The sequence below is a fragment of the Apus apus genome, chromosome 3 (assembly GCF_020740795.1).
Source record: "Apus apus isolate bApuApu2 chromosome 3, bApuApu2.pri.cur, whole genome shotgun sequence".
NCBI lineage: Eukaryota > Metazoa > Chordata > Aves > Apodiformes > Apodidae > Apus > Apus apus.
This window is the reverse complement of record NC_067284.1, coordinates 105,239,649-105,265,371: the sequence shown is the minus strand read 5'-3', so window position 1 is coordinate 105,265,371 and position 25,723 is coordinate 105,239,649. Positions and strand designations below refer to the sequence as shown.

General features: G+C 48.9%; 2 protein-coding genes across 10 annotated transcripts in view; one reads left to right on the top strand and one right to left on the bottom strand.

The window, feature by feature from the left end:
- The window catches only part of INTS9 (integrator complex subunit 9), a 76,636-nt gene extending 75,018 nt beyond the window's left edge, over window positions 1-1,618 (top strand). For all 3 annotated transcript variants that reach the window (XM_051615227.1, XM_051615225.1, XM_051615226.1), the window contains one exon: window positions 326-1,618. In XM_051615227.1, coding sequence (XP_051471187.1) covers window positions 326-502 — 177 coding nt within the window. In that variant the 3' untranslated portion in view covers window positions 503-1,618. The remainder of the gene's footprint in view (window positions 1-325) is intronic.
- A 9,641-nt stretch (window positions 1,619-11,259) lies between these two features.
- The window catches only part of EXTL3 (exostosin like glycosyltransferase 3), a 132,562-nt gene continuing 118,098 nt past the window's right edge, over window positions 11,260-25,723 (bottom strand). For all 7 annotated transcript variants that reach the window (XM_051614333.1, XM_051614339.1, XM_051614335.1 and 4 more), the window contains 4 exons: window positions 18,615-18,742; window positions 15,085-15,229; window positions 13,655-13,783; window positions 11,260-11,833 (listed from right to left, as the gene is read on the bottom strand). In XM_051614333.1, the coding sequence (XP_051470293.1) occupies window positions 11,624-11,833; window positions 13,655-13,783; window positions 15,085-15,229; window positions 18,615-18,742 (612 nt within the window). In that variant the 3' untranslated portion in view covers window positions 11,260-11,623. The remainder of the gene's footprint in view (window positions 11,834-13,654; window positions 13,784-15,084; window positions 15,230-18,614; window positions 18,743-25,723) is intronic.

The window sequence follows — 25,723 nt, the reverse complement described above, 5'->3', positions numbered from 1 at the left end:
CATTGGCTCTCCACTATCATCTTCTTTGAGGCAGTAATGTCAGCAGAGGGTAATTTCTGTAGTTAAAGGAGCCATTTGTCCTCTTTGCCTCAAGATTTTGCAATTGCAGTGACATGGTGTAGTGGAAAATATTGGCTTTAGCCTCTCTGTTCTATATCCATCTGTATCCTGAGGATCATAACATAGGGTGTCTGCAATGGCACTCTGTATTTTGTGGTCATTCTCCCCTTTCCTCCCTCCTGTGCCCCAGTCTTTCATCTCTTCCTGTTTTCCCAGGTTGTAGTAACATCTCTCTCTTTTACTCCCTCCCCAATGGTACATCTAGCACGGTTTCAGTGATGTCAAGGTGGAGGACACAGCCAAGGGACACATCGTACTCCTCCAGGAGGCAGAAACCCTCATTCAGATTGAGGAGGATTCCACACACATCATCTGTGACAACGATGAACCTTTGAGGGTGAAGCTGCGTGACCTGGTTCTCAAATTCCTGCAGAATTTTTAGCTCATGGACATCATGCTGCTCTGCAAGGAGACACTCCAGAGAACCAGAGCTAAGGGCTTTCCAGAGGATGGTCCTAGGGAGAGAGAGAATTTCCTGATAGCAAGAGACCAGAAGCCACCTTTTCCTTCATGGAGAAGCAAGGAAGTATTTTTTAGTATCTATACAGTTTTTAAATATTATTTTTAACCAAGTTTTGAATACTTTGGAGATGATTCCTGGGCTGTAAAATTAGGAGTTGGAATCTTATAGGAGATAGAGACTGCAGAGTAAATAGAGTGTGTATTTACCAGATCAGGGTGGAATTGTGTGCAGACACAGACATTTCTCTCTGTGTGACCCTTGCAGCAATGTGTGCCCCAGCCCTTTACCTTTGAAAACTCTGTAAAAATATTGAAACAGTGGCCTCAGATATTAAGAGGTAATTTTTTTCTCCCCACTGCTTCTTCCCCATCATCAGATCCAATTTTCTGTCTGTCCTCCATTCACATTGTGTGTGTGTGTTTCACTGGCATGAAGAGGAATGGGAAAGCTGGTAAGGCAAAGATTAGAAAAAAACTGGAAAAGGGGGAACTATGGGGGACGTGGAACAGCTGCGAAGTGGCAAGAGCCTGACCATTCCCTCCAAAAGCAGAGGGATTTTGGAAAAAAATATATATTTTAGGAATGCAAGGTGTTTCTTGATGCTGCACCCTCACCTGTTAGGACCAGGTCACCCACCTAGCTCTTTGCTGGGACTTGCAAAAGGCTGGTTTCTCCCGGGTCTTTCCATCATCAGTGGAGCAGCTGTCTCAGGAAGATACTGTCAAAAGTAATTAAACTCCTAGTGCTCATGAAGAACCTTTAAGTGCCTCTTGTTTCTACCTTCCAAAAACCTGTCCTTTCAGCCCCCACAAGCCCAAATCCTGATTGAAATACTGAGTCATTTGCACAAAGCCATCTGTACTGCAGACCTGAGGAGGTTTCTCACTCCCAAAATCATTTATTTGGGGTCTAACTTTAGTTAATAGTATTGCTTTTAAAAGGAGCCGATTTCTCAGATATACTGCTGTTTGGTTTTTATTGGATTGTTTTGTATTTATTTGGTGTTAAAAATAAAAAGCATAGTAAGACTGCCAAGGAGGAAGCACATTCTGTGGTTTATAAAAGCATCTGCATGCCTGCTCCACATCCCCCTGTGCGGGTAAGTACACACTTGTAAAGTATAACTACTCCTTCAGTTTATAGCTTTGGGGAGATTATGGCAGTGGAAGAACAGCTCTGTAATAAAAACTATTTGCTATTGCAGTTTCCATATCACATTTTGTACACATTAAGGATTCTTATTCAATTGGATGTATAGACTCCAGCATCTGTACTTTTCCTTTCCATGTACGTCATGGGTGTGAGAGAAATGGTGTCATTAGTGTGATAAAAACTTGTTGCAGTGGCATTCATCCTCGTTGGAGTTTACAACATCTGCAGCGGTTTGGCTTCCTTATCATCACTTGGAAATGGAATAATAGATTTGTTAATATTTCGCCTTGCAATTAAATCTCCAAAAAAAGATGATTCCTAACACACAGAGGCCTTGGGTTAAACACAGCTGGGCTGAGGGAGAGGGAAGAGTGGACCTTGTAATGGATGAGTCCTTGAGGGCATCTTTCTCCTTGTTACCCAAACCAGTTCCAGCATCAGTCCTAGTGCTCCAGAGCCTTTGTTTTGTGAATATACTCATTTGGATATATAGTCATTGGGAACCAGACCCAAGGCTGTTCATTGGTGCTTTTTGCATCCATCTTGGCTGAGCGTGGGTGGCACAGCCATGTGCTGGTGGGCAGACCATGAGGGCCGTAGGTTCTGCTTGGTGAAAGCTGTGCTCGAGTGACTGAATATTGGGAGATCTGAGTCCATGTGCTGCCATGGAGGACTCAGAGGAACCTTGTGGGGAGACATTGGAAGGTGTAGAAATTCACCAGGAAGAGCTTATTATGGGGCAAAGAGCAAGGGAAAATTGGTTTGCTGGCCCAGTGAAAAAACACTGGAAACCTGAAATTCCTCCTCTGTTTTTCCTAATGCCTTTTGGGAAGGGAGAAGCAAATTCAGTAATTAGCACTTCACAGCTGCTTAACGACAAACCATGGCTGTCCCCTCATGGCAGCCATGTGATGTTGTATTTGTGAACCATGCCAGACCTTCCCATCTTGACTCCACCAAGCTTTTAGGTCAGCATGAGCTCTGGCCCGTGACTCCTCCCCTCACCAGACTGCCCTTTGAGCAGAGCTGTGACTTCCCTGGTGGTAAATGGGCTGAGAGCTCAGTTCCCAGGGCCCAAAGAGTGAGAAGCATTAAAACCCGTATACAAAGAGCCAAGAAGACCCTGGCTGGAGTGGAGCTGAGTTGTACCTTCCTGTAGTCAAAGAGGATGTCCTTGTACCAGAGCCCAAGAGCTGAACTAGCTGGGTGTGGAGACACATGGGGACATATCTATAACATGTGATTCTGTGACATGGAGCCCTGCAGTAAAAGGGCTGTGGATTTACTGATACCAAAGATTTAACCAAGCTCCTTGTTTCTCTGACTGCAGGTGTGTGAGGGTAGGAAGGCAGGAGAGATTTGCTGTCTTTGCTGAAGCTACACAGTCCAGCCAGCCTTGCATTGTCGGGGGAGGAAAAAAAAACCTCCTCGTGTACTCATCCAGCATGACCTCATTACAGAGAGTCCAGTTAGACAGAAAGGCTTTATCAATCTCAAGGTATTAAGGAAATATGAAGAGTGAGACAGCTTTTCTCAACCACAATAGCTATTCCACAGGAGTGACTAGTGTATAATTGGGCCAAATAAAACCTGATGCTCTGACCCTCCCCTTGAAAAATCTCAGTGTTGCCCAAATTGACAGAACTGGAGAGATCCATGATTTTGGACATGTACCTGGAGTACTGCTTCACTTCGCCCTTCTGTGAAATAGAAATTGTACCATCCTTTGCAGGCTGCCTTGAGACTCACAGCTGAAAGCTGCTGCAGCAGAAGTATTACTAAAAGTGCTTTGAAGGTAATTTGGGACCTGGGAGCGGGCTGCTGCGCTTGTGAACAGGATTAGAAATGTTCTCAAGCTCAACCATTAGGTTTTAGCTTGGTTCACTACAGAAAGGCAACTGGTGTGATTGGGCTGTCACAGCAAAATGCTTATTTGAGGTGCAGAGCTCTGGCAGTGCTGGGTTAACAGTTGGAGTTGATGATTTTAAATGTCTTTTTCCAACCAAAACAATGAATCCTCCCAGTAACAGCAATGCTGATATTTTATTGGGTCATCTGGTAGCTAGTGGCTTTCAAAGGCCTTCCCACCCTCCTGGGGGAAAAAAAAAAAACAAACCACACAACAAAACGAAACCTAAATCCATTTAAAAGTTTTTATTTATTTCTTCATGTCATTTTGGGCAGGAAAACTTTTTACTGCTTCAGTCCAGCATCTGAAAAACTGGTTCATTTCTTAGAAATGTTTTGTCTGTTGGAAAAAGAAACATACTGGGAAGGATATTCTTCAATGAAAAAATGTAATTAAACTAGCAAAAATAAGTGCTTGTTCATTCTGCACAGAGGCAGAAAAATAAAAAGCATTTCTTCTAGCTGGGTCAGTCCTGCAGAGGTAACCATGGCAGCCCAGGAGAGCTGTGAGTGGCAGGAGGGGAATGCGATGGATGACAAATGCCTTTTCACCAGAGATGGACACTTACGTGGACAAACAGCAGCAAAGGTTCTTGCTTTCACTCTCTCTCTTCCAGAAAGGACACAAAAATAATCCCCTTGGCCATCGTGTGCTGCTCATTGTGCCACAGCCATCCCCAGTGCCCCTGACCACGTGTGACACTGGTGTCCCACCTGCTGTGCTGGGCTTCCCTGGCCCCTCCCTGCAGCTCCCCTAGTTAAGCCCAGCAGTGCTGGGTGCTGCCAGGCAGCTTCTCAAGCCAGAGCTCTGCAGGGCTGCCCCTTGGCCCCTGGCAAGGGATCCATTCTCAGCACACTTCCCAACCAGGGATGCATCACTGCGCTGGGGACTAACAGGGAGAAAAGGTTTAAATCAGCTTTCTGCACCTGGATGGCTTTTATGGAATAAAATATTCCTGGATGGAGAGATTTAATGTGTTTTCTTTCTATTAATGTCAGCCTTAGTAAAAACAACTAGACCAAGTTCATTCCAGGCTCGTGCTGTCCCCCACCATGCCCAGAAGCAGTCGGTGTCACTGGGGATCCGCTGGCCCCGGTGCCACCTGATGATGGGTGCTCTGAGCCACACCAGGGTCATCTCCTCAGGGCTGTGGACATGGTGACCTGAGGGAAGCTGGAGCGAGATGTTTGGTATGTGTCCCACTTGTCTTTTTTTATCCTTTTTTGTTTATTTTTTTTTATTTTTTTTTTATTCTTGAAGGGGAAAAAAAAACCCAACAACCCAACCTGCTGGGTCTGTGCCACAGAGCTGCTCCAGGACTTGCTGCATCCCAAGGGCAGAGCTGGGCTCCAGGGAGACAATCACAGGGACCAGTGGTGCTCAATACAAGGTGGTTTCCTTTTTTTTTTTTTTAAAAAACAACTATATTAAATTACTTAGTGGGTTAAAATGAACAGTGACATCCTTCCCTTGCAGGCACAACACTGGGTGCAGCATATCTCATTTATTAATTGCCTGGCTAATAACTGCTCATTTCCCTCTTACTGCTCTTAATATTTACTGTTTGAGCCCCTAAACCCCAGCCTGCTGCCTCTGCCTGGCACAGGCACTTGCTCGGTGGCTTCAGGTGCTCTCTGCCCTTGTTGCTTTCCTAGTGCCTTCCTCACGGCTCTGCAGCCATTTGGTGGCACTGTGGGCAAACACCTGCCTTGCCCAGGGGTTTTAAAACAAGACCAGGACTCCTAATGACCTGAACAACATGCTTCAACATTTGGTCAGCCCCGAAGTGGTCAGGCAGTTGAACTAGATGATCCTTGTAGGTCCCTTCCAACTGAAATTCAATGTAATTCAATTAAAGTCTAGCCTAGCCTACTCTGCCTTGGTGAGACCCCTGCAGTGCTGGGTCCAGTTCTGGAGTCCCCAAAACAAGAAGTACATGGAGCTGTTGGAGCAGGTCTAGAGGAGGCCATGGAAATGATCAGAGAGCTGGAGCAGCTCTGCTCTGGAGACAGGCTGAGAGAGTTGGGGCTGTTCAGTCTGGAGAAGAGAAGGCTCCAGGGAGACCTTAGAGCACCTTCCAGTGCGTGAAGGGGCTCCAGGAAAGCTGGGGAGGGGCTTTTGACAAGGGCATAGAGTGATGGAGTGAGGGGGAACAGTTTCAAGCGGTAAGAAGAGAGACTGAGATGAGATCTGAGGAAGAAATTCTTTGCTGTGAGGGTGGTGAGACACTGGCCCAAGTTGCCCAGAGCAGCTGTGGCTGCCCCATCCCTGGCAGTGCTGAAGACCAGGTTGGATGGGGCTTGGAGCAGCCTGGTCTAGTGGGAGGTGTCCCTGCCCATGCAGGGGTGTTGGGACTGGATGATCTCAAGGTCCCTTCCAACACAAACCCATCTGGAATTCCATGATTCTGTTCCAGCTTCATATTTCCACTGTTGCCCCAGGTTTAAAAGCAGGGCCCAGGGAACAAGACGGGTACTGGGTGACCCTCCTTGTGCAAAGGGCACCCATGGAAACGCAGCAGCCCTTTGCCTTTCAGCCTGCTAACAACTCCAAAATAACTTCTTAAAACACTGGGGATAAAATCCTATTTTTGTTCCTAAAGCCTTTCTCAGTCCTTTGCAGGCAGCAAGCTGAGGTACAAGTCCTGCCCATCGCTCGGCACACACCCAGCAGCAGCACATCCTGAGAAGTGGATGCAGGGATCTGTAATGCCCCCCCAGCACCAGCACTCCCCTGTACCTGCCAGCCCCACTCGCCACATCGCCAGACACCCTTTTAATTTAAGCCTAAGTTAATTTAATTTAAACAAAATAAAACCCCACCAAACAAACAAAAAAAACAAACCAGGAAGGCACGGTTGGGGTGTGTTTGCTTCCCTGGCTCATGGTTTGAAACACCCTCACCTAATTAACCTGGAAATGATGTGTGTGACCTTGGCTTTGCGACGTCACTGGTGTCCAGCCCTGCAGCAGTGTTCTGCTGCATTGGGGGAAAAAAAAAACCCAAACCAGTAATTTCTCTTTCCTGCCTGTCTCAGTGTGGCAGGGGCTTAACGCGGGTCCAGGGGAGGGTTCAGGTGTTAGCACCAGTGGCTGCAGGGCCTTTGCCTGAGCTTTGGCAGGAGCTGGTTGATTTTATGGCATTGATGGGCAGAACAGAAGCATAGGGACCAATTTCAGTGAAACTGCTTTTTATTAAGGAGTGTGTCATCTGAAAGGGAACATGGAGGGCACTTGTTAGTGTACAGTGTAAAGTACTTCTCCCTGCCCTCTCTCCTGGGAGAGGGGAATGAATTATCAGGGGGATTTATCCCCTCCTCCTCTTCCCCAGTGTCTGTTCCCCTCCTATAGGTAAAAAAACCCCAAACCAAACAGGACTGTGATGCAGTGGCTCATCTCACAAAGGTTGTATCAGTTCCAGCTGTAAAAATTATTTCCTTTAACATAATTTTTCTGCTGTGTAAGGACCAGAAAAGCCCCTCAAGCAAATCTGCTGCTGTTGAGCCAGTGCTCGAGGTGCTGCTGAGCGTGTTGGGGAGCTGGACCCTCACCATGGCATCCCACCCCTGCAGCCAGGCCCAGGCCTTTGAGCGGGGTTTTCTGCACTCTAATGCCGTGAGGGACATCCCTGCCTTCCAGCAATGTTCTGGAGAGAGATCCCAGGCATTTGGGAGACAGGTTGTGAGCAGAGCACCCACCTCCTGCCTTCTGGATCAAAATCCTTTGGTATTTTTCCCTGAAACTTCTCCTGGAAATAAAACCAAGCACAAATGCTGCCAGTAGGGAAAAGTCTGTATCTCAAGGCAGTATGGAAAATAAAGAGCACAATTCTCAGGGGAAAGCAGCAAGGGCAGGTGACACAGAGGTGAACAAGCAATCATGGAGAAAGCTCAAGAGGAAAGCAGGAGAAAGGAAGGAAGAGGAAAGCTCCCAACATGCAGGAACTGCTGTGGGATTTCTAGCTCAGAGTGGAAGGGGAGCCAACAAGTACAACTGGTTTTAGCATCAGACCCTGCTATCGCTGAGGAATCTCCACCATTCCAGACCAGCCCACCTGCTCATTGCTCCTGCTCCCTTGGGAAACATAAGCCTGGGGAGATGCCTGTTTTCAAGTTGCCCTGGGGCCACAGAGCAGCACTGCAGCTTTGAGCGCACTCCTGGTCCCAAACCCTCCCTTCCATTCCAAGGCCAAGCAGGCACAGAGACACTCTCAAGTTCAACTCTCCATTTATTGGATCCTTTTACAAAAAAACTCAACATTGTGCTCGTGTTGAAGGAGTGATTCTTTTCTCTCAGTTTTTTTCCTTTGTTTTTTTTAAACCTGGTGCTCCCGGAGCAGTCAGCACAGCCATGGGGCAGGGGGCAGGGGCTGTGCTGTGTGGCACCAGTGGGGTTCCAGGGGGGTCTGTGTCACTGCAGACAATGCTATTTACAGCCAAGGTGAGAAGGAACTCGCTCTGCACCCAGCACCCACCGGCTGCAACCCCTGCTTCTGGGTGAAGCAGCAGAAACAGGAAAGGGGGAAAAACCTTTCCCTTGGGAAAGGTGCAGCTGCTGAAGAGAGCTTCCTCAGGGCTGGGGTGGTGGAGACCGTGCGCCCCAGGCTGCTCTGTGCTGGAGCTGGGACAAATTGTACAACCTAACCTGAGCTTTGGAGTGACACTGGGACCCCCTGAAAGTCATGGGAGAGCAACAGGTAGTGAAGGAAGATGACTGGGATGGTGGCACGGGGCTGGACCACTCTCCAGAAATGCCCCTGTCCTCCCTGACGGTGCAGGGAAGCCTAAGGACAGCTCAGAACCTCAGATGCCTCAGGAGCAGAAAGTCAGAGAGTGAATCACAGGTCTGTACTCCAGAGGGTTTTAGTGTCTGTTCAGGCAGCCTGGGCAAAGAGCCACAGCAGCACAGGACAGGGAGGGACAGCACCAGCCCTGCAAGGGGTGGGAAGGAGATGTTTTCGCTGGCATTTCTTTTTCTCATGGCACCCCATCTCTCCCAATACTGCTGCTGTCCAGCATGTGCCCCCTGAGCTGCTGCCACCAGCAGCTCCCAGCGCCTGTTCACATCTTCACCCCCAAATCCTTCCCCTTCAGAGGGTCTCAGCAAGGAGGAAACCATCCCATGATGTGTGCAGGGATCCCCCATCACACAGCTCAACCATGACACTCCAAGCTTGACCCCTGGCTATGGCAGCACCGGGGATCCTCCAAAAACACCAACACTCTGGGCAAGAGGTGAGAGTGCTAAGAGCCTGGGAGGAAGAACAAGTTGGATTTCCACTGCTCATCTCTCCACCTCTACTGGCCTTGAACTGAAACATACCAGCTGAAAGAGGAAACCCCCAACCTTGGGCTCAGCACCAGCTCCGACTGCAGCCAAGCAACAAGGTTCAGCAAACCCCAACTCCCCCAACACAAACGGAGACACAAACGCTTCACATCACGTCCCCATTTCCCAAGCTCCCTCTGTGACAGTCTCTCACCAGAATAATAAAATTTCCCATAAGGTTTTTGAAAATAAGTTGCTGAGAAGTGTCTATTTATATAAAGTGCAATCCACGCCTGCATCCATCCTCGCTGCCTTCTCACTCTTGCTGTGCAGGCAGAGGGGTGGGAAAGGCAGAGCTGCCTTCTCCCTTGGCTGACACCAGGAACCTGTGCTGTACGTGAGCAACTTCATTGCTGCTAATGAACCTCCTATTAACAAGGGGAGAACTAAAGCCAGCAGCAGAAGAGCGTCGGGCCCCTCACGGATGCTGAAGCTGGTGCAGCTGCCGCCAAGTGCTGTGTTTCCATTCTGAGCATGGGCAGAAAACATCCTTCCAGGGCCTTGCAGGAATCTCCATTCGCGTTTTTAACGAGGCTGTGAGCCCTCAAGTGCTCTACTTGGAGCACCTGTTAAACCAAAAAGGGAGTGGATAGGAAAAATAAAAACCATACGGAGAGAAAAAGATACCTAGATCCGTATTTTGCTGCCGTCTGTAGTGCTGGTGAAGGCATGAGCCATCGGCTCTGCCAAGGACGGGCTGCCCCTTCCTACAGAGCAAGTGACCCCCAGCTGTGGGGCTGACATGGAAAATGGCTGAAACATGGCTGGAGAAGCCACTCTGTGCCCCAAAATGAGGTGCAGGCTGCAGGAGAGAAGAGTGGAGAGGCCTGAACTTTTGAGTGAGCTCAGCAGCTGCTGAGGGACCATCCTTACGCCTCTTGTGGGACTCACCAGAGACACAACCAGGTGGTAACATCCTTCCACCGCAGGGCGCTGGGCTGCTGAGCTGCATCCTGCCACAGTCAGACCAGAAACGCCAGGGACACTGAGATGAATCACACAGGTTTCACCTTCCTGTCTATCCAGCAAGAGCTTCTCCAGGCTGCCCTTACACATCTGGGACACTTTAAGGGAGAATATCACACAAGAGAGGGCAGCCTGTGTCCTTTCCTCCTGTCAGGCCAGGATCAAAACAGAACAGGTCAGGTGATCACAGGAGGTAACAGCATTTTGCTTTGGTGGGAGAGAATCCAGCTCCAAAAACAGCCCCATGAACACGATCCCACTGGCGTTTCCCACTTCATGTGAAGGAAAGCTCTTGGTGGAATTAACCTTCCAATGCAGCCCAAAGCCAGGGCACGAATGCGGACAGGATGGGGGGTTAAGGCAAACCGGAGGTGGGCACATTTCGCTTGGGGATGGAGGGTGGAGCAGGGACTCATGCCCATGGAGCAGCCCCAGCTCCGGCGCGTGCAGGCTGGGCTGGTGCTTCACTTTGGCTCTGCTTGGCTGTGCACGGATTCAGGGTTAGTTCCTCTCCTTCCTCCACTCTCAAAATAGGAAGTGATCTCAAGGTCCCGATACCCTGATGCCTGTCACGCTGGCACTGACAGCTGAACAACTGCCTGCTTCTCAGCAGGGAATGGGCACTGGGAAGAGCTGGCTCTCAACAACTGCCTCCATGTTTGGATGCTTTTGGGAATGAGGTTTATTTTCTCAGCAAATGCCAATCTTGGGGTGCTCCTGGAGCAGCTCTCCAGGAGGAAAACTGCAGCAGAGGCAGCCAGCTTGAACGCACAAGCCTGGGGCACTGCCAGCCCTGGCTGTGCTGCAGATGGATCATTCCTGAGCCCCCATCTCTGGAGGTTTAGCAGCACCTGCCATGTGCTGCATAGGGTGGAAAAAAGACACCAGGATTAAGACTGCAGCAGCTGAACACCCCCCGTGGCTGTGGTACAGATCTGGTGCAGTGCTGGGAGAGGGAGAAGGACCCCCCAGGTCCAACCTCTTCCCTGCTCACCCCTCTCTGAGGACAGGGTTCGGGGTGGTGAGCAGAGCAGAGCGAAGATGGATGACACCTGAAGTCCTCAGTAGGAGCCACAGGCCAAGATGAGCCGGGCCATGGTGTGTGGAAGGGGAGGAGAAGGGCTGCCCTGCAGGAGAATGGATGGGGACATCAGCAGTGAGCAGAGCTGCTTTCATGCTGGGAATAACCTCCCTGCAGTCCAACAGCTCCAACCTGGCCTTGCTGCAGACCCCCACGAGTGGGCAGACAGGTCCAGAGAAGAAAAGGGGATTGGGTGGGTGGGTAAAAAAGAACAGAGGAAAAAAACAAAAAGCCTCACGCAGCAAATCTAAAACACTTTCATTTTAAATAACAATAATTATAATTAAAAAGAAAGTTTGCCCTTGGCTAGCGAAGGGGCAGAGCCACTAGCCAACGTGCCATTCCTCAGTGTACGATCCTAGGGAGTGTCCTTACAGAAGCCATGAGAACCTGTTCCCTGTCGCTCAGTTGAGTCGCTGTGGGGAGAGCGGGAAGGGAGGGGGAAACGTTCCCATCCAAATCCCAGATTTTGCCCCGTGGCAGGGAGGCCGGAATCAACAGCAAAAGGCTTTTTGCACTCACAGCCCTGCCAAGAAACCACCCTCCGCCCTCACCTGCCTCTGGCTTAAGTTCGGAGAGCCGAGGGCGCCCGGCTGCTCCCGCTTCTAGATGAACTTGAAGCATTTTGTCTTGTCGTGGGGCAGGCGGGTCTTGAAGAGGACCGAGTCCACGCGGAACTGGGTGTACAGGAGGGGCATGTACCCATACACCTTGACGAAGAAGTTGATGCACTTGTGTCGTTCGTGGAAGTGAGAGTCGTCATGCGAAAGTGCCTGGGGGCACCCAGGGCAGCGGAAAGTCCAGCGGGAGGTCACCTGCAAGGAGGTACAGAGGTGGTCACTGCCAGGGCACACAGAACATGCCGGCCAGGGGGACACCCTGTCTGCACCCAAGGCACTGCACAGACGGACTCAGCTTCACGTCCTTCATGACACAGAATCCCGGGCTGGTTTGGGTTGGAAGGGAGCTTGAGATCATCTAGTCCCAACCCCCCATCAGGGGCAGGGACACCTCCCACCAGACCAGGTTGCTCCAAGCCCCATCCAACCTGACCTTCAACACTGCCAGGGATGGGGCAGCCACAGCTGCTCTGGGCAACCTTGGGCCAGTGTCTCACCACCCTCACAGCAAAGAATTTCTTCCTCAGATCTCATCTCAATCTCCTCTCTTTGCAGCTTGAAACTGTTCCCCCTCACTCCATCACTCTATGCCCTTGTCAAAAGCCCCTCCCCAGCTTCCCTGTAGCCCCTTCAAGTCCTGGAAGGTGCTCTAAGGTTCCCCTGGAGCCTTCTCTTCTCTAGGCTGAACAACCCAAACTCTCCCATCCTGTCTCCAGAGCAGAGCTGCTCCAGGCCTTGCATCATCTCTGTGGCCTCCTCTGGACTTGCTCCAACAGCTTCATGTCTTTCTTGTGTTAGGGACACCAGAACTGGCCCCAGCACTGCAGGGAAGTCTCACCAGAGTGGAGCAGAGGGGGAGAATGACCTGTCTCGACCTGCTGGTCACATATGCCTCAGAAGAATTAATAATCCATTGTGTCCCTTGTTTTAGGATCCCAGAACAAGATCTTTGGAGGGGGCTCCAGTTTTCAGGAGGTGCTGATGGGCCAGCCATTGATTAAAGGGCCTCCTTGTCTGTCTTGAATCAGACACCACAATACAGTGCCCTTTGGTTTTGGTCTGCTTGTCCTCTCAGCTGCACCAAACTCTACAACCTCCACTTCACAGTAGCTCCAGATGGGAAGAAAACCACACAGAAAAACCCACCCATCATATTCATGGCCAAAACCCATCTCCAAGGCAGGTGGCCTGTGACAGTGAGACATATGCAGGGCTGTAAAGAGCAGTTTGCCAGCAGTGACACACAGCAGAATGATCTGCATCCAAAATTCATGCTCAAAATTGTGACACTCATTTGTTTTCACAGGGCGGGGAAATTTCAGCTGGGCTGCAGTGTTTGGTCCAACAGCCCTCCATGTGCAGGTGAGCCTAAACATCTCTGGGAAGCTACACAAAATCAGCAAGAAATCATTCCTACATTGCTGTATGTTACAAAAAGAAGGAAATTTCATGGAGCTGTTGGAGCAAATCCAGAGGAAGCCTCAAAGGTGATCAGAGGGGCTGGAGGCCAGGTTGGATGGGGCTTGGAGCAACTTGGTCTAACAGAAGGTGTCCCTGCTCACAGAAGGGCAAGTGGAATGAGATGGTCTTTAAGGTCCCTTCCAACCTAAACCTGTCTGGGATTCTACGAAATGTATCTGTTTGGGATCAGCTTCTCAGAAGAGCCTTTGCTGACCCAGGAAACATTTTGGTCTGAGCTGCAGCTTAAGTCGAACCCCACTTCATCCGCTTGCCATGGTGAGGATCTGGCTGCTTCAAAGGGCTGTGCTGAGTTTTCATGCCTTTCTGACCATGCACCAGATGTCCTCAAGGCTGGAGCAGGGACATGGTAACAGCCTTGAGCACGTCACACCTGTGGTGCTTCAGAGATGTGATGCAGTCAGAATTTGGTAAGGACAGCACGTATTTCCCCTGGAGCAGAGAAGCCTCCTCAGAGACCGCTTGCCTTTCAAAGACATTGAACAAACCAGCACTGGAAACACAGAGCCCAGCACAAGCTTCCACCCCACATTTTACCTTTATGGGAGGTTTTCTTGTCAGGTGAGAGACCAAGAAGTTCATGGCAATGTCCTCACAGTTGATGTACTCATCCACCATGTCACGGATGGCTTGTGGCATCACGTAGGAGTACAGGTAGGCGTAGTACTGGCAAGAATAAAAAGGCACAACGTTGTTCAAGGTAGTCCTGAGCAGCAGCAAGCACCCACCATCTGTATCAGGCCTGGGGCAGTGGTGGAACTGCAGGCATCAAGACCACTTCGCTGGGACATGTCTGACTTGGAGCTCAACGAGGGACTCCATATAACAGAGTTAATGCTGCACCAAGGAGATCTGCAGAGCAGCAGCAAATCTACCCCACAGCCACGATCCTGATCAAGTCCCAGGGCTCCTGTAACCTCAGAAATCGATGAACAATGTTTTCACCCCCCTCAGATCTTTTTGTCTTTGTTGCTGCAGTCCACATGGCAGCAGTAGCTAATGGATAACCCTCCCAGTGTGATAATGATGACTCAAGACATCCAGAAAATATCCCACCCTTTTCTCAAGGACTGTTTCCCTGCTGTTGTCTCTCCCACGCATGTTAAGGAGCCACTTTCTGCACCGCTCCCTTCCAACATACACCAGCCACCTCCCAGCCAGCCCCTGCCACCACACAGCCATGGAAACCTGTGACTTCCCCAAAGACCACCCTTTGCAACGCCTTGAGTCTGTAAGAGTAAAGGTGCTACATGTGGCCATGACTGAGAGCATCGCTGAAATGGTGAACCTGGGGAAGGGTCTGGAGCACAAGTCTTACAAGGAGCAGATGAGGGAATTGGGACTGTTTAATCCAGAGAGGAGGCTGAGGGGAAATCTTCTTGCTCTCTACAACTGCCTGAAAGGAGGTTGGAGTGAGGTGGGGGTTAGTCTCTTCCCCCAAGTAATCGGTGACAGGATGAGGAGAAATGGCCTCAAGTTGTGCCAGGGGAGGTTTAGATTGGATATTGGGAATTATTTCTTTACTGAAAGAGTGGTCAAACACTGGAATAGGCTGCCCAGGGAAGTAGGACAGTCACCATCCCTGAAGGTGTTCAAAGAACATGTAAACGTCACTTCAGGCCATGGTTTAGTTGGCATGGTGGTGCTGGGCTGATGGTTGGACTTCATGATCTTAGAGATCTTTTCCAGCCTTAATGATTCTATGATTAAATGAAATGGGCTCAGCTTCACACTCCATCCACCTGCTTCAGTGCCACAGTGCTTCTCGTGTGGCAAAAACACAAGTTGCTCCTCAAGGAGCTTGCTGGCTGTGACACAGACCAGCTGCTGGCTGTGTTTCAGTTTGGAAGAAGCAAGGGAAAAGGTGAGATCCAAAATCTGCTCTTTAAAAAAAACCCCACAACCCCAATAACATAAAACACCTGTGAGAAGGGAAAGCTCAGGGCTTTGTGGCCATAACATCTCACCTTGTGGAAGAAGGCAGCACCAGTGAGAACCATGGAGAGCTCGCAAGAATAGTTGGAGTTGTAGAGCCAGGACTGATGGGGGATGTCCCACGCGTGGTAGCGCCCCGGGAAGCCAACAATGCGGTCCCTTGCCTCTCTCCAGACTCTGCAAAGACAAAACTTTTCAGTGAGACACAAACCCAAGGAAGCCCATCCAGAGAGGAGCAGGGTTTTGGATGAGAACAGTACACCCCCGAGTACACCCCCGATGCCCATGGACTGGCTCTCAAGGGGGCTTGCAAATGATGGAGATGCCTAGACATCAAAAAGTTTGGCAAGTGCTCATCCAAAGAACGGCCAACACACTTTGTAGTTTGGGCAAAAAGGATCAACATTGTTATAATGTGCAATTATTTTGCTTTACTTTGCTTTAAAGTCTGTTTAATTGCACCAAAGCTCCTTGATCGGCTGGAGGGACTGACTGGCCGTCACACCTGCCTGAGTGAGAGATAAACAAGGTCTCACCCTGAGATAACTCTGATTTCCTTCCTGCTGTAGTGCAGGAAAGAGCTGAATGCAGAAGTCCTGACTTTGATGGACAGGCAGAATTTCTTGACCTTCTCTTGTTAAAGGCTAGAAGCTGTTGGGTGGGAGCTGAAGCGTCGCTTGGCCAGCCCTGCCAAGCATGGGCTGTGAGCACAGACCAGTATGGCTTGGTACAAAGCTGAACTTCTCACCTTGGTCCTCTCCTAGAGGCAAGTTTGAGTTGTTTCTTCCCAGGGAAAGTGCTCCTAACCCATAAATAAAGGATTTTTAAAACTCATAATGGCTGTTCTGGAAGTTTAAAAGAAAACTAATAAAAAACCCAGTGGCCCAAAATTAGTTTCTGAATTACACAGAGAATGAAAAACTTAAAGACCTCGGATGCAAAGGCAGAGAAAGAGGTAGGGAAAGGCAATGAGATGGGAAACTTCTCTGCCACCAGCTCCCCACAGCCCATGAAAGGGCATCACTGCATGACACATACACCAGTGCTGCTTCTCTCTTCTTTTCCACTACAAAAATTCCAGAGCAACCAGAGCCCATCCTGGGAGGAACCTAGCACATCTCAGCATTGCCCAGGCTCTTCCCCGAGATCCTTAGGACTTTCCATCTACAAAAGTTCAGCTTCCTCCTCTGTCAAGTCGAGATAACATCAAGCTCTGTTAAGAAAGCTGCTGAGATACTGAAGACCCTGCTGTCTGCAGACAGAAGATCACTCAGTGCCGAACTGCCAGCTTTCCATGCCAAACTAGCACCCAGCAGCTTCCCAGGCCCTGTTGATATGGAAAAAACCTCTGGGACCATAAGCACATCCTTCACCATAACGCTCATAGTCACAGGGAATTAAATCCCAAGGTTCACATGTAAGAGTGTGGGCTCACTTTATATTCTGCTCTCATCTGAAGCTCACTCAGAGAGTGAATCCTGTGGGATTCAAGAGAAATCCCACAGGATAGCTGCAACACTGGCAGGAATAATTAAGAAAAACATCAGTCCCCAGTGCTTAACCTGGGAAATAAATCCAGCAGGGGTGCAGACTTCCTTAAGATCATCCAGTCCCACCTCCCTGAGAGTTAGTGTCCAAGCTGCAACTCCAAACCCAGACTACAAGAAACAAGTCCTGAGCAGGAGCCTGTTGGCCACAGAAGAATTCTCCCTTCTTCACAGGTACAAAACAGGGCAGAAAGTGGCCTTTTTTGTTTTTTTTTTTTCCTTGTGTGGATACAAGTTCCTACCACAACTCCCATTCCTGCAAACTACGGGAGCGATGGCTGCAGGGGCCATCACAGGCTGCTGAAGAGACAGTTTCCAACAGTCCTGAGCTTTCATTCCACTTACTGACACAGCCAGGAGCAAAGACATGTTTATTGTTCCATTCTCTGCTCCAATTAATCAAACTCTGAAATAACCTGGTAATGAAAACTGAGTAATTAACACCGCCAGCAGCCTCCTTGGCACCATCCTCCCTGCAAGCCCTTGTTTGCTGCAGTCTGTCAATCCAGTGCAACTGTTTCAAAAAGCCAGAGTTGAAACTACTCATTCCCTTTCACTTCTCCCACATCTCACTTTTCTAGGAACGTGACACTTTTTCCTTCCCAGCTCAGCCACAAAAATAAGGATTTCTCCACAGAATCATTTAGGGAGTGCTTCTCAGAGAGGTTTGCTCCGGGCACCCGCCTCCAGCTTGCTCCTGAGCTGAGCAGCAAACAGGAAAAAAAGAGGCTTTTGGCCCCAGGAATTACAGCTTGAAAAAAAGTTTTGACAAAACATAGTTGTTATGGGCAGTGGTTCACTCAGTTGCCAAGACAGCGTCTCTTCCCTGGCTGCATTAGCACAGGGAGGCTTTGTGTGAACAAGGTGTTTATAAGCAGGGATATGAGGGAGAATAATACATGGCACTTGTAATTTTTATTTGATGCTCCCCAGGGCTAATTGGTAAAGCCTCAGCCAGGCGCTGTGGATGAACAAAGGGAATCCGAGACCAAAGAGGGGGAGAAAACGGGCAGGTTCCGATGAAGAGCCTGGAACAGGGCATGGAAGGGAAGCCAGGAGTCCTGCTGCCTACTCCTCTGCTTCAATCACTTCAACAGCTCGTTTCTCATCCCTCGGAGAGACCTTGTTATGTTTCCAGGCATTTTGTGCCTTTTAATCTTCCTCCCAAACACGAGCCCACACGTTTCGGTGAGAGCAGGGAGCTGGTCCCTGCCTCCCACCCCTCAGCCAGCTGCTGGGTGCTCCTGGATGAGCAACCACAGCCCCCGCTCCCAGCCCGGCCAGCTGACGAACCACGGCCAAACGAGCTCCAGCGCTGTCTCCTCCTGCCATCCTCCCTCCTCGGTGCCTTTGGCAGTCAGCGAGGTTTCGCTGTACGAACTGCAGGAGCAGCCTGCAGAAACTTCTCACAGCAGGAGCCTACAAAATCAGGAAGCTTTTTGCCAGGGCAAAAACAAGGGGAAATATAGAGGCTGGAACAGAAGGGGGGTGGGAGGGAGAGCGAGCATCACCAGCCTTTGTGCAACATCTGCCTTTTCCACCCTCTGCAGAAAAGAAGTGCCAAAAAAGCTGTCACATCCCAATGTCACACCAAGCAAAGAGGATGGCAGCCCGCCACGAGCACGCCAGCATCACATCCTGCAGCAGCTGCAAATGTCCTGGCTTTGTCAGCGGCAGGTGAAGGATGGAGAGCAACAGCCTCTTGGATTTGTCTTCCAGTTGGCTTCCACCCTAGGAAGTAACCACCGCCCAAAACCTTTAAGGGAACATCATCAGCATAGCAAAAGCTGAAGAGTTGAGGTTAAGAAGCACGAGAATCAGGGTTGCCTGGACAACCTGAAATCAGCCCACCCACCTGCACTCATTAAACACATATTAATCCTTCAGGAAGTTGAGCTGAAAAGCTGTGGGAAGGGATGTGCTACTCCTAGTTCTGGTCCCAGCTTTACCTACGAGGCCACGCTGCATCTGACTTCAGTTTGGGGCCAGAGGCCACGTGTGCAAGAGCTACTCACCGGAACCCAAACATGATCTCGTCGTGGCGCAGGTGAGCATCGTCATCGATGGACAGGATGGCCTCTGTCTCAATCTCATCCCATGGCAGGAACCGGTTGTTCAGGCTGTTTTTCTCTGTGCGGACAACCTGAGAGAGAAACACGCAGCAGTTATGGTGGCTGCACAGGCACAGAGATTTAGGGGCCAGGACTGCAGGCTCCAGCAGCCTGGCATTTCGGCCTTGCTTCAGAGCCCCTGCCATAGGAAAACACTTTCTAAGCAAAAAAGCATCGGCTCAACCCAGCAGCTCCAGCTGCCAACCCTTCTACCTGCTGCCTCCTGCCCAAACCCAAGCCCCATGATGCCAGATACCAAATCTAACAGCTGTGCTGGCATTCACCTGCCCTCTTGTGTGCAGGAGGGCAGCTCTGCAATTACCATGGAATCCCAGACTGGTTTGTGTGGGAAAGGACCTTAAAGATCACCTAGTCTCAACCCCCTGCCTTGGGCAGGGACACCTCCCACTAGACCAGGTTGCTCCAAGCCCCATCCAACCTGGCCTTCAACACTGCCAGGGATGGGGCAGCCACAGCTGCTCTGGGCAACCTGGGCCTCACAGCAAGAATTTCTTCCTAAGATCTCATCTCAGTCTTCCCTCTTGCCGTGTGAAACCATTCCCCCTTGTCCCGTCACTCCCTGGGAGTGATGTCAAAAAGTCTTGTCAAAAAAGACTTGTCAAAAGTCCCTCCCCAGCTTTCCTGTAGCCCTTTCAGGTACTGGAAGGTGCTCTGAGGTCTCCCCAAAGCCTCTCTTCTCGAGGTTCAACAACTCCAACTGTCACAGCCTTTCTCCAGAACAGAGGTGCTCCAACCCTCAGATCATCTCTGTGGCCCTGAAGAGAGAGAAACACAGCAGCCATGGCTGGTCCCTCCTCTGGCCACTGAAGAAATGGCCTTTGGAGCATTTCTCCAGCACCAGTTTGAACTGAATTGTTTCTGCAGCCACCCATGATTTCTGCCTTGGACACAACTTGTTTGCAACATCTCCCTCTCTCAAAACTTCCAGCCACCCCACTGTGCAATATCCCTGGTACCAGCTGTATACACATAAGATAAGAGTGAATTTCTCCCTCTTCTTGACTATCCCTTCAATGCTAGACCCTTTCTCTCCCTTGGTTTTTGCCTGCTCCGGCTAATCTATAGTCACTCAGTTCACCCTGGGATTCCCATGCCATTTAATCTCCAGTCCTTTCTCTCGCTTTCTAATGAACAATATCTCTTAATTCAAAAATAAAGTCCAGCTTGGTTAAAAGAATAAGCGTCACAGCAATAAAACTCCATTAAATAAGATTACAGTTGATCGCATAAAAAAAGCCCACACTCAAACCATTAAGAGTGGAAAATATTTGTATTGAGGATCAGCGTGACAGCTGGTATGATTAAATTCCCATGTAAAGTCAGAGTTAGTGCTTTCATCTGTCAATAGCTGCCATGGGGAGGAGGGGGAAGGGAACATTTGACAAGAAAGCATTGAAATATTTCACTGAAGATTCATCAAAAGCATGAACAATTTATTGCTGGGAGGTGAACAAATTATGCAGCTCTAAGCCATGGTGGAGAAGGGCCAGGGCTGAGCTATGGGGCTGCGATGCAATTAGTGCCTGTAGGAGAAGGCAAAAACAGAGACAGGCAATGCTGGTGCAGGAATTTTTTCCTTCTCTCCCTTCCTGAGGTGGAGAAAAAAATCAACGCGGCATTTGTACCAGCAGATGCTCCCAGGGATATCTTCCCTATCTGGGAACTGCTGGAAAAGAGAGGTTGCAGGAATCATGGTGGGAATAGGCGATGAAGAGGGAAGCAGGAGAGAGGCAATTGCATGCGCTGATGTGGGTGAGGCAGCTGGTAAGACAGGAATCAAAAATCCAGGAGGTCTGGAACGGTACAGCCCTAAGGCACTGGCCCAGGAGGCCAAGGAAGAACTGCACACAAGGAGGTCAACACAGGCTTTGAGAAAACCACCTCTGCAGAAGAATCACCAAACCCAATGCAATGTGAGCATGCCCTGAATGTGTCAAGCAGGAATAGAGAGGAGCCAAGAGTGGTTCCCAGACTGAAAACAAAGAGAAATTAAACCCTCTCTGTATAGTGGGGATAAAATGTAGGTCCTCATAGCTATGCAGGATATTGAGAAGGCTGAGGTTCTCAATGACTTCTTTGCATTAAGTCTTCTCTGGAAAGTTCTCCTGCCTCATTGCAAAGACCACAGCAGGTGAAAGCAGGGACTGGGAGAACAAAGCACCTCCCACTGTAGGAGAAGAACAGGTTTGTGCCCATCTAAAGAACGTGAAGGTGCACAAGTCTATGGGACCTGATGGGGTCCATCCACAGGTCCTGAGGGAGCTGGCAGATGCAGTTGCTAAGCCTCTGTCCATCATATTTGAGAGGTCATGGGCGGTCTGGTGAGGTTCCTGCCCATTGGAATAAAAGGACCATAGCCCCTATTTTTAAAAAGGGGGAAAAGGAGGAGCCAGGGAACTACAGGCTGGTCAGTCTCACCTCTGTGCCTGGCAAGATCATGGAACAGATCCTCCTGGAAAATCTGCAAAGGCACATGGAAAATAAGGAGATGATTGGAGACAGCCAACATGACTTCACTAAGGGCAAGTCATGCCTGACCAGATGGTGGCCTTCTATGACAAGGCTACAGAGATGGTGGATGGTGGTAGAGCAACTGACATGATCTACTTTGATTTCTGCAAGATGTTTGACACTGTCCCACACGACAACTTGGTCTCCAAACTGACAACACAAGGATTTGACAGATGAACCACTCCGTGGGTAAGTAATTGGCTGGATGGCTGAAGTCAGAGAGCTCTGGAGCCCTCAGGATACCCTGGAGAAGAGAAGGCTCTGGGGAGACTTTATAGCAACCTTCCAGTACCTGAAGGGGCTACAGGAAAGCTGGGTCCTCATCTCAGCTTCTCGGGAAAGATTGGGTACTGCATCTGCAAACGACAACTCATTCCTGCTCCCCAAAGCTGAAAACAGCAGCATGGAGGTTTTACCCATAGCACTGTCCTGCTTTCGTGGTCAAGCCTCTTTTAAAGCTCTTCTGCTGCCAGAGAGAGCTCCTGGGGCAACTATATGTTCTTATGTCACCCACTTTCAAAGGAACTGTGCAAAAGACTAAAGAGAATCCAGGGCCAGGTCTGAGCTTTGGCTGCTATTCACAACCAAGAGAGAGGCAGAGATGTTATGTTCATCCCAGAGGACCAACGACCCAACAAACTGGGTTATTTTTCACATAAGCTTTGGACTCAGGCCCACCTTCTTGCAACGTAAAGATCTGGACAGGACACAAGTTTTGTTAACAGGCACATTCCAGGTCATTCCATCAAGTTGTAGACTGAAGCTTTGCAGGTCTGGAAGTGTCAGTATTCAGCTTTAGCATTTCACAGAAAATAGGTGTACTCCTGCTTTTCATCTGGGAGTATTTAAGATTTAACCAGCCTGCAAATCGATAGATCCCAAGGAAAAACCCAGCAAATTTATTGATTGACTTGTTTTCATGTAACTTGCTGAACAATAACATGATGCAACTACTGTCAATTGAGGAAGTGAAGCAGATCCTACCTCAAATGTCAGAGGACCCCCCCAGAGGGCAGAGAGATTATTGTACCAGCATTAAACTCTCCTCTAATGAGAAGGAGGATGATACAAAGGAGCCAGGGGCCTCCAGGCCTTGATAAGCATGTTCGATTTCTCACATTAGCTCCAGTAGAAGCTAGAAGCAACTCCTGCCTTTGACGCCTTGTTTTCAAAGAAACTACCCCAATTTACAGCACTTTTAGGATGCAGCTAATTGTCATCAGACAATTACTCAGTGGCTTTTGTAAAGCCCTGCACTTTCTCCTGGGTGACTACACCAAGGAAGAAGGCATGGACCTGATATGGCAACAATGGGGCTGAGATTCAAAACCTTCCTCCTGTTTCTCTGTCCCCCTGAGATGGTTTCACTACCCCCTGTGGCAAGACCAGGTTTTGATCTTGACCACATGCATGGCATCCCCAAGCTGTGGAAATGAGGGTATTGAGTTGTGAGACAGTAAGTATAACTCTTGAGAGAGATAAAAGTGAATTTCTGGGTAACTTTTCTGCTTTAATCCAAGCAACAAATATTGTAAAAACTGGTTAGAGGGAATGGGAAGAGCAGTTGATTCAAGGACTTGAAACATTTCTCTCTTCTGAAGTTTTTACATTTCAATAGGCCTCTAAAACCTCTAGATTTCTCAGGCATGAAATGTCATTATGGCCACAAATGTACTCAGAAGCTTATTAGGCTGGGTGAAAAAAGAACCAGTAAAGTTCTTTTATACCAGCAAAGTTAAAAAAAAAAAAGTCCACTCCTCTCCCTCACATGGCATTAAATGAGATTTAGCAATTTTTCATGACTTCATCACACCTAAAATACAGATGAATGACACCTTACTGTGCCATGTCCTCAGCTGCAGGTATCTCAAGGCATTCTTCCAGCAATAACCAATTAATCTCCCTCCACCATGCGTGGGGCTGGGTGGAGAAAGCCAGCAGAGACTATGGTGACCATGGATCTATATTTACAGACAAGAGGCACATTATATGTTGCCAAATTCAGGACTTTACAGGCCAGGGGAGGTTATCTTGATAATCCTTACGTGGTAGACCAGAAGACTTGATGCAGCCACCCTTCCTCTGGAAGATCCTCATCACACAGCACCGTAAAATAGTGCTCTGACAAGTTGGAGCAAATTACAAAGCCATGAGTTCAAACTTCATGGCACTGGTTAAACACTAAATGCTGTCTGGAGAACTAGCTGCAGATGGCTGGTGGGGCTGAAAGCAGGAAGTTAAGCCAAAAGGGACTTTCAAGTCACCTACATTAACCTTATGCATGATCCAGTTCACAGGGACCTTGTCTCAGATCTGGTGATAGCATCTCCAATAAAAAGGCATCCTTTCTCCATTAGAGAATGGAGGGGTCTGGAACTAGACAATCTTTAAGGTCCCTTCCAACACATACCCTTTCATGATTCTATGAAGATTTCAAGAGTGAGGGAATCCACCTTTCTCTGAGATATTCACTCCGAAATGTTAACAACTTGCTCTTCAGGAATTATCTGCTTTCAACTCCCTGCCTTCAACTCCCAGCCCTGCTCTTTGGTGGGCCTCGTGCACCCCAGAAAAGTACTGTGCCACAACCAAACCCTCTCTGTTCTTTTCCAAACACATTGAGGTCTCAGCCTCTCACCCACGCTGTTTCTCCAGCTCTTCCATCATTTTAATGCCTGATTTCACCACAATCTTGTTTCTCAACAGTCTCGAGCCAAGTCCCAACAAAAGATGTTCCCTCAGCAAACCTGAAGTGCTGCAATCCAGCAAAATAGAGCCAGCAGTTAACCTTACCCAAGGAGATTTAAATGGTGAGGAGGACACAAAATCAGCCACTGAGCTACAAGAAAGACACAGGAGCATTTACCAAAAAAACACCTTCCCTTACAGCAAATATTAAGGCTCTGAACACTGAGCAGAGCATCAGTAGCAGGACCTGCACACAAACCCCATCCCTCCAGACTCAAAACTATCCCAGACTGCGTATTTCTGGCTGTCAATATTTTGGGCTTTTCCTTGGGAATAATTTTTGTAAAGCACTTTGTCACCAGCGAAATGGCTCCCAGCTCAATATCATGAACCTCCTAAGGAGTCTGCAAAGTTTTCAGACAAACTGCAAGACCTAAAATGCCTCCAAGCACCTGACACACCACATCAGAAGTCTCTGCTCCTTTCAACAAATCAATCTGAGGTGATTCAGTTACACCATGTGGGTTTTTTGACTCAAGGAGCAGAAACCCCCACAGCTCCACGCAAGCCCATTTACTCCTGGTGTTCATGGCTACATTGGCCAAATGGATCTTAAAAACATTCGGCAGAACTAAAACAGAGCATAAATCTGTAGTCTGCCCAGCAATAATACCACTAACCAATACTTTATAGTATGTTTTTATACATAAATACAAAAATGCAGCAAAATCAATGTCGTCCAGCAGCCTCCCTGCTAGCCAGGCTTTACACTTAAGCTTTAAATTGCCACATATAATTTGATGATGAAAACATGAAGAATGCCCTTAGAGAAGTTTTGAAAGTTCAGCTTGGTGAACTGGATTGATTTCTGGGCAAAGAGCAAACTCTGCAAGAAACCAGGAGCCTCATTGCTCATGTCAGGTCTTTATCATTAAAAAAACAGAAGGATGCCCTTAGGAGGGCTGGATAATTTGGGGAGACAAAGAACAAGTGCTTGTGAAAAGGATCTGTTTCCATCATTCCCAAATACAAGCCAATTCAACCTAAATGTGCTAGGGAAAAATAGCACCATAGGCAGAGTGGCATAGCCAAATGCATCTGCCTCTTCTGCACGAAGAGTTGACCTCAATCTTCTCTTTGAAGGAAAAAGCTGAGAGCTCCTGCTGATGCAGTCCTGCAGATATACAACACTGTCAATCCCTTTTCTTGGCACCGTTTCTGAACACTTATTAATAAGAATCAGTAGAGCAAGTTCCCTGCTTTGCAGCGGAGTGCCCTAGCCAGGGGCTCTGGGGCTGTGACCTTTTGCTGTTGTCCCAAAGACTGATCCACCAGACCAGAGCAAAGCCCTCTGCAAAACACAGCTCAGCCTGATGGCTTCAGCACTGACCTCAGGTGGAGGATCTCCCCAGGACCTCACTTGGGGCAAAGTTTCCAATGAGGACCCTGCTGTTCTGCTCTGCGTGGAGGACCATGTAGGAGTTCAGATCTTCTCCATGAAGAAACAGGCTAATGCATCTGCCAAACTATGGGTGAGCAGTGTTACCATTTGGACCTGGCCTTAAAGGTACAACCAGCAATATCCCCACCCACCAAGGAAGCCAAGACCCGCACATCTGGGAGCTGATGGTCTTCATCCCACCCATATCCACATCCTTGTTTCAAGTCGGGCAGGCTGCTTTCTGTCCACCTTGATGACAGCTTTTTCTATCTGCTAGAAGCACATAGGAAGTCAGGACTTCTGCAGCAGCTATCTCATGCATCTGCAGGCTTGTACCATACTGTTGGCCAGC